This window comes from Camelina sativa, chromosome 17, assembly GCF_000633955.1.
Source record: "Camelina sativa cultivar DH55 chromosome 17, Cs, whole genome shotgun sequence".
Classification (NCBI taxonomy): domain Eukaryota; kingdom Viridiplantae; phylum Streptophyta; class Magnoliopsida; order Brassicales; family Brassicaceae; genus Camelina; species Camelina sativa.
The window spans coordinates 6,571,538-6,580,072 of record NC_025701.1 but is presented as its reverse complement, the minus strand read 5'-3'; the positions used below and the strand labels follow the sequence as shown (position 1 = coordinate 6,580,072).

Here is an 8,535-nt window from a genome sequence, read left to right as displayed (position 1 = left end):
AGAACATCTTTGGGCCGTTTCTCCGAAGTATATAATGTTTCTACGATATTAGCACTGCGCCTTCTGAGGCTCTGAGCTATATAGGTCCCAGTGTACTAAGAAGGTTACTCCTTCATTTCGATTACATACAAGTGAATAACCGTTGCACCGTCTCCATAATTTAAACGTTCATTGGTGGAGAGAGTTTTCATTGCTTCACATGTGAAAAAAGTATAGGCCATGTTATCCTCTCTTGCGCTGGTGACATAGTGAGGCCAGCCCGCATAGATACACTTGTCGTTTCAATATGTTCCAACATCACGCCGTTTCACGTATTCTAAAGAAGTTTGCTTGTCGTTTCAATAGATTCCAACATTCTTCTCAATTTTCATATTTTGTAGAGTTTAAAAAAATCTTTGTTAACATAAATGATCGATATCGGAAATGATTCAAATTACTAAAACACAATTGAGCGAATTAAAATTTGATTTGCAGTTTGCACAGAACAGAGTAATTTTGAGAAAATGATCAAAAGCCTTTGGCGCCAGATTCTTTCAAAACAGCAGGTTGATCAGCCATAGATAAACAGTACTTAGCAATCTCTCTGAACTTAGGAACGCTTCTCAAATCCACTTTTGTCCCATCTCTCAAAGTGATGATGATGTCACCCCATTCTCCTATGAACCTCGGCACGACTTGAACGTCCTTGATCACTTTGTACGAGAAATCGCTTCTGTCTTCTCCCGTGAGTCCCGAAATCACCGTCACGCGGAGGTTTGTGAACCTGTAACGAAGGTTAAAGGCTCGAGACACCGCGGCCAAGGTTAGTGGGAGCCATAAGATGGTTAGGCCAAGGATGAGATTAGCCAACAGATCACCGTAATGAGCTCCCCCGTCGAAGTAGATGGTTTCTTTCTTCACCGGTTTGGAATCTGAAGGGACTGCGGAGGCAGAGGAGGAAGCTAGTAGCAATCTTTGGATTTTTCTTTGTGGTAATTTGGTGGAGGGAGACAATGAAGAAGCGGGGAAGGAGGAGACTGTGGTAGATAGGAGGAGGGGTTTGCGTACGGCGGAAGTTACGGCGGTTGACGACGGAATTGAGGAAGAAGCTGCCATGAGAGAACGATTTGGAGTGTGATTGTTGAGATTGGAGCGTAAGAGGATGATGATGACTACTCTGTTTTTTTGGATTCTATGTTTGGCATGCAATGTGCCACGTGGCGTAAGCTCTATGGAGAACAAGTCTATCCAAATATTGAATCAATATCAACCGTAGATATTAGAAACAGATCATGCTACTAATTAAGCTGATTAAAGAATGAAATTAAACTTTAGTGTATAAGATGTAGTAGGTAATGCGAGTGTGTATATATTGTTTAGTATTCGTTATGGTAAAATCTTATCCCACCTACACTTTCATAAGCTAGTAAGTTATTCATGATCAGGTTTGCATCATATACTATTCACAAGACGGATACGGTTCTGATCTGGTCCTCTGTCTATAATCACTGCCTTGAGCCGTGGTTACCGAGATCAGATGCAGCTTTAGCAGCTCGCTCTAACGCACCAGAAAGCCAAAGAGCTCCGTTTGAGAAGTAACTGCTATTGACGACACTAGTTGCAGCCGCTGCTGCGGTTCTTCCTGTGGCAGAGATGGCTGATTTAGCCGTGTCTGAAACATGGTACCTTTGGTCGGTCATTCTTACAGCTTCAAGTCCGGTAAAGATTTTGTCAGTGAGACCAATCCTCTGCTCTAATTGGGAAACTCTAGCCATGGCCGCAGCTGATACACCGTGGGATTCGTCAAAGGTTTTAGCTTTGCTTAAAGCGTCTTTGCCTAGCACGAATCCTGTTGCAAGCATTGATTTCACCACTTCTTGAGCTTTAGTCACTGCTTCTCCAGCGTTGAACTCGCCTCGTTGAGCATGTGGCTACCATGATTGAAGAAAGAATGAGCTTTAGATATGAGACCAAACATCAAACTTTCAACACAAAAAAGACTACTGAACCAGTATTTGTAAGATTCTACTATTTAACAGAACACAGGAAGATCAAAATGTGTAAAAAGACAGATGCATACATGCGAGTATGATTCATCTTCAAACCCTCGAGGAGTCGCATTCCAGAAATCAAACTCTTCGTGATGTTGTCCCCAACGAGTAATACAAACACGCTGATCCAATATCGTTGCGCCCTGAAGATATCGAGAATTCCAAGGACTGAGTTATCCATTAAGCTCAAGAGAAACTTCCCAGAAAAGAAAGAAAAAAAAGTGAATCAAATCAAAACAAGACTTACACTGAGTAAAACAGCAGTTTCTTGAGAATAAGAATCCCTGAACATCACATAAGCAGTACACGCTTGCTCACCTGACCTGGTCTCATTAATAACATAGCAAAGTTTATCTTTTGAATCCATAATATGCAAAAAAAACAGTGTACTGTATCAAAGTTTGTCTGAAAGTAAGGTTTGTTTACCTGACAATATCAATATATTCGATTGTACCAGAGAAGGAGAAGAAATCAATCAGATCTTTCTCAGTAACAGATGGAGATAACCCAGTCACTTCAACACCATATCCAATTTGATGATCCATCTTTACTCAACAGCTGTAAAAAAATTAAAGAAACCCTAAAATATCTCAACATAACCTAATTAGACAGATTCATCACTTCCAGACGAAATCGAAACTCATAAAGATTAGTAATATACTCTTCCCGATCTCTACCTCATACTAATTTAGCTTTACATGATTTTTTGAATTTTCAATCGAAATTTGAGCAAGAACGGATTGCAAATTCCATCAAGAACAACAAAACCGTTAATTCACACATCATATTACTACAGATCTAGAGAAGAACTTTACAGAATTCGAAGGATCGAAGTTACCTGTTGCTGTTGACCAACACACACAACACACAGAGAAGCTTGAAGGAGAGACAAAGGTGATGATGATGTGAGTGGGGAAAGGTTTCAACTTTTTAAGTCTACCTTTTCAGCGAATGAAACATACGCAATTTCAAAAGTATAAACCGACGTCGTATGGTAGTTCAGTATTGGGCCCTTAATATTATGAGTGAGCCCATATTGTAAAACGATTCTAAATATATAAATATTCCTGCAAAAAAGCCCAATATTCAGAAGTTACAAATTATTTTCTAAAACATTTTTTTTTTTTGTGAAAGGGGCTTTCAACATATTTTTGTAATGATAATACTTTCTTGATTTTTTTTTACAGCCAATACATTCGATGTAAATTATGTCAAGAAACTGATTACAATAATACTTTATTGTTTCTACAAGAAGAAAAAAATCTATAGATAGACAATTCTAACATGCTAGAACCTTTTAATTTTTTTATACACTTTTGTACTGTTACATATGCATGTTTGATAAATAGTAAAATATTATCTATCCAACCGTCCAAAGTCCAAACTCAAACAGGTAAAATACTTTTTTTTTCTCCGTGATAACTTCACAAAAAAAAGGAAAAAGAAAAAATCTCTTAAAGAGACATATTGACAAAAAGAGAAAAAGAAAAGGGACGTGTGCCTAACAAATGTTTGATGTATTGGTAAAAAAACGCAAAGAACAATATTATTAGTATTATTATTATTCTTTTGCAATATGAGCCGTTGGCGAAACCAATACTTACGTCTCTCTTTCTCCATCTCTCATTGTCTCTTCCTACTTCTCTCCACGGCCACGTGTGTATCAAAAAACTTCACATTGATCTAATAAAGTATCTCAAAATTTTATGTGTGGTGTTCATCTTTTGTATCTTCTGACTCTGTTGGCAGTGTTCCTATGTATTTTTCACGGAAAACAAAAATTCACTGTTAGAAATATGTCTTTTTTTACATTTTTATAGTTTCGTTTTCCATTGCTTACCAAAATTATACCTATATTGAACAAACAACAAGGTGCTACTTTAAATAGCTTTGGAAGCTCAAGCATGTGGATTATGGAACATTGAACTAATACGTCTATTAACAAAACTAAATACTTTATAAGTGTTTTTAATTACAGGAAATAGTTGAGTATTGTTCCAAGTCCAAGATGAACCATTATCTTCACCATATATATATATATATATATATATATATGTGATGTAAGAAATTAAAATAAAGGTTGACCATTGACTAAAGTATCTATTGTTCTTCAGCTATAGGTTAGACGTTTTGATTTGGATTGGAATTTCATAATGAATATTAAAGAAAAGATTTTGATATTGAGTTGACGTCGATTCGAAAATCTACAAAGACTACAAACGTGTTTATCAAAACTCACCTAATTTTCTTAAGTCACAATTTTTCTGTTTTGTCTTAAATTGACTCGATTTTTAGTCGATTCAAACATCACATTCCGAGTTGATATCTCCCCTTTTTCCTCTATTGTTAATAATGTTTATTTCGTTTGAAAGCTTTTCTTATATGTGATTCTCAGTGTCTTTCTATGCGCGTTTAAACGATGATAATCTTTGTCATTATTGTTTCACAAAACATAAAATACCTTTTGCCAACAAAAACTGAAAGAATTAAACCTCTGGTTTTCTTTTGGGTTCATTCAATTCCCACCCACACCAAAAACTAAAATGACCGACCAAACCTAATTATTATTGAATGTTAATCATGGACTGTTCTCTTCTCTCGGTATTAACCTGATGGGCAGCATAAACCATAAATCATAAACCATAAACCAATAATACCCGAAACCAAACACAAAATGTTTTAATAATATGAAAACATGTGTTGCTTTATATTTAACCAAAAAAAAAATAGTGTATTGCTTAGACGATATACGGTATTTTATATTATCCATATACATAAAAGTTTAGGAAAGTAGATGTAATTTAGTTAGATACTTCAAAATCTATTAAATCGTCTAAGTTTCTTACGAAGAGCACGTGTTGAAATTAGTCGTTGACTTGAATGACAAGGTATTGTCAAAAGAGGGGAAAAAAGAAGAAGAAGTAAAGGTATTAGGAGCCACCACGTTATCTCCGACTCCTTCCGACGGATAATTCTAAACAATTAGCTGGTATAACAACAATATGATACACACATTACTTTCTTCGAATTTTTTTCCTTTTTGGTAAAGAGAAGAAAAATATTGTAATGTGTTTGTTGCAACTTGGCTTTGTAATGATAAATTTTCAACCTAATATTTTTGTTGGCGATTTTTGTCTTTTTCCTCAATATAGTGAATACAGAGATGTATCGTGGGCTGTCACGCATCTGATGATGGCTCGTCAAGTAAATATTGTTAATCAGTCAATCGCATGAGAAGGCAATATTAACAATTCAAAAAATGGATACAAACAAAATGTTGGTGTTGTTTCTCTTTAGCAAATCTTTCTACCTTGGTGATATATGTAACACTAAAATGTACAATCTAAATAACACTTTTACTTTAGGAATGTAATCATCAGTTAAGACACTAGTTAACTTAAGAGAGATTAATGTGGAAAGAAAAGGAATGTGAACACACAATATAAACAGATCACGTGGACAGCTCTTAGGATTTCACTTTCAGACACAAGTCACTAAGATACGCCCAAGAAAAACAGTCACCTATTCGATAATTTTGTAGAAAATTCAAAAGCAACAAAAAAGAAAAAAAATCTTTTCCTCCCCTACCGATACTCATGATTCATTGAAAACGAAAAGAGAGAATAGAAAAAGTTAAAAAAACCATATGAAAATAGAAACAAACAACCCATTAGGATATCAACTCGTTTTTAAGGTTATATGCATTTCTGCGTGTACATCAAATTATCGTTGATAAGTTACATACTTTAAAAACTCATATTGTTGACCATTGTCTCCTAAGTTTTATCTTTCTTTTTTTTTTGGGGACCAACTAAAAACTTTATATAAAATTTATATTCCGAAAAAATTATTATAATATCCTAATTAAATGCCCCTAGTGATTAAATTTATAACTTATAGAGTAGTATATAAAATATTAGATCTTAGATCTCTTCTATACGATGTCGAACTCAAAGAATCTATCTGTTTTTTTTTTTTCATCGCATATAAATTTTATTAAAGGGATTTAGTTCATAAACTTTGGAAACCTTGTTGACGTGTATACCATTTTTTTTTTCTTTCATTTTTAGTCAACCAAATACCATACATTATATATTCTTATAACCCGTGTCTTAAGAAGATAAACAAATTTAAAAATTAAGAGAAAAACCGGTTATAAAGATATGCAAATTAATTATTTGATTAGATTAGTCTTACAAACTCCTGCGAGTGGTAAAATCACTTTGCTACCGTCCAAAATAAGATGGCTCTCACACGTGGCAATTGATGAGTGGATTACAGCTGCCAAGATGCAACTCGCATTAAATTTACAATAATCATTTAGTTACACGCTATTAATCTTTCGGCGCGACTTAAGCTTATTCGATTTATAAAAGTTTATAATCAAATGGGTAAATAATACTGTAAGGTAAATTATAGTACGATGCGACACCTTTACTAAAAAAAAATATGGAATATTTTTTCTATACGTTTTCTCAAAATAAAAAGAAAAAGTTCTTTATAAATTTAGTTTCGATAAATGTACATATATAAGGTAACTTTAACTAATTTATGAGTATTGCTTGTTTTAAAATTCCGCTAAGAGGAGATTAGTGACCATTTCTGATACAAAAACATGTTTAAACAAGTGCATGCTTGTAATAAAAAAAATATCGGAAGTGCATAGAATACGATGCTCATGCACGCACGCACATGTCAATCTGATAGCTTCCAAAGATAGTTAGACAGTAGATAATTTTATTTTACAATTAAACTATAGATCACTGTTTAAATTTCTAGAAAGCGTCGGTCCATCCATAAAAAAAAAAAACACTAATATCACGAATAATAACCCACTGTTAAATCGGGAAATTATCGTTATTATTATCAAAAGTAATTTTTAAAAAAAATATAAGTAGAGGCTAATTGTCAATCAATTTCTCTCAATCTCTCATGGCTTTGAAAATGTCCATCAACTAACAATAAAAACACACACGTCTAAGAAAACGGAGGCTGAAGAGTCCACCCTCTTCCTCACCCACCACCACATCAGTTTAATATTTCTTGTCAACGGATCAACGCCAACCACATAAGTAATGCAGTAATCTCGGTAATATAGTTGTTCACTAGTAATACTAATTAACAATAGTACTAGTATTAAAATTAAGAATACACTAATATCATGATTTACGGGGCACAAAAAAGAAAAGAAAAAAACTACCACGTGCGTGAACACGTGATCCGTGAACCTAGAACACTTTTGTCGACAGCTTTCTCGTATTCCTAATCTATCTATCTATCTCTGTTCAGCAGCTTACTCAGAGATGAACGAGAGAGAACATACATACTCTCTTTTCCCGTACAGTTTTAACTGAAAAAATGTTTGTTATATTCCAAAAACAGAAAAATCAAAGTATTCTATTCCATTTGAAAAAAGTACTTTTTTATTCGTTACCCACCCCTAAAAAATCTATTGTGGAAAAAATGCGTATAGGTACTTTTATTTTGTCCTCCTCCAATACATATCCACTAAAATTATAGTATATTCCATCATTAACACAATTTCAAACCATATATATCTGGCCTTTGAATATGATACTTTCTATACCCTTAAGTGTTAGTAAAACTAGTAGGTTAAAAATCGTTTTCATGTATTGTTTTTTTGTACATTCGTAAAAAAACAAATCAAAAGGAAAAAAAAATGTGACGTATTTTAACTACAACCTAAAAATTTAACATCCTTTGACCAAAAAAAGAAAAAAGAAACAGGTAAAAAAGTACTGAAACTTTTAGGAACATTTATAACACTTTGAAAACACACTAGAAAACAAAACAAAAACAAAACTAGAAAACAGATTGAATTTTTCTTTGATTTTTTTTAAATACGTTTATTTAATATTTAAAATTGTTTCCTTTTTATGAAAAAATCTTATCTTGTATAAAAAAATTTAGACTCCGGACGTCATGTTAGAAAAAAAGATAATAAAAAACCTCTAAACAAATAATTACTACATTTCAGTTAAATTAATTAATTAATTTTCCATTGCTTTTTATTTTAAATCCGATTAAAAAAAAAGAATAAACAGGGGGGAGAGAGAGAGAGTGATGTGACCCGCGGACGCGGCTATGGAACGATGGAGGAATGTATCTTCGGTCAAGTCAGAATCGGTGGGACTTTCCTCGGCCAAGCATCAAGGGTTCGAATCCAGAGAGGATTCAAACGACAGAAACGAGAGTTGAGGAGGTTCCAACGAACGGTTTGTGAAGACGGTCGTGAAGCCTTCTCAGAACGTACGGACGCGGCTGAGCGGATACGGCTAATGGCAGGACTCGGTGGGAAACGGAGGTGGAAACGACGCGAGATGGTACTGGGAAGTCTCGAGGGCTGATGGTAAAGAACTCGAGGCTGGCGAAGTGGAATCGATGATAGACTCGAGAGCTAGCGGAAGAGAACTCGAGGTTGGGACGGTGGGACGAAAGAGATGGGCGATGGAATAGAGGTGGTTTGATGCGACGACACAAGAGG

The 8,535-nt window shown here is 34.5% G+C and overlaps 2 protein-coding genes across 2 annotated transcripts; both read right to left on the bottom strand.

Moving 5' to 3' along the window:
• LOC104755731 lies at positions 383–1,201 on the bottom strand. The gene has a single exon (XM_010478182.2). It carries the CDS (start codon positions 1,093–1,095, stop codon positions 508–510), a length of 588 nt encoding a protein of 195 aa, XP_010476484.1. The 5' UTR covers positions 1,096–1,201; the 3' UTR covers positions 383–507.
• LOC104755729 (binding partner of ACD11 1) lies at positions 1,319–2,980 on the bottom strand. The gene is made up of 5 exons (XM_010478181.1): positions 2,869–2,980; positions 2,457–2,588; positions 2,278–2,353; positions 2,060–2,173; positions 1,319–1,910 (listed from the first exon to the last, which is right to left on the bottom strand). The coding sequence occupies exons 2-5, from the start codon at positions 2,573–2,575 to the stop codon at positions 1,485–1,487; spliced, it is 735 nt and encodes a 244-aa protein (XP_010476483.1). The 5' UTR covers positions 2,576–2,588; positions 2,869–2,980; the 3' UTR covers positions 1,319–1,484.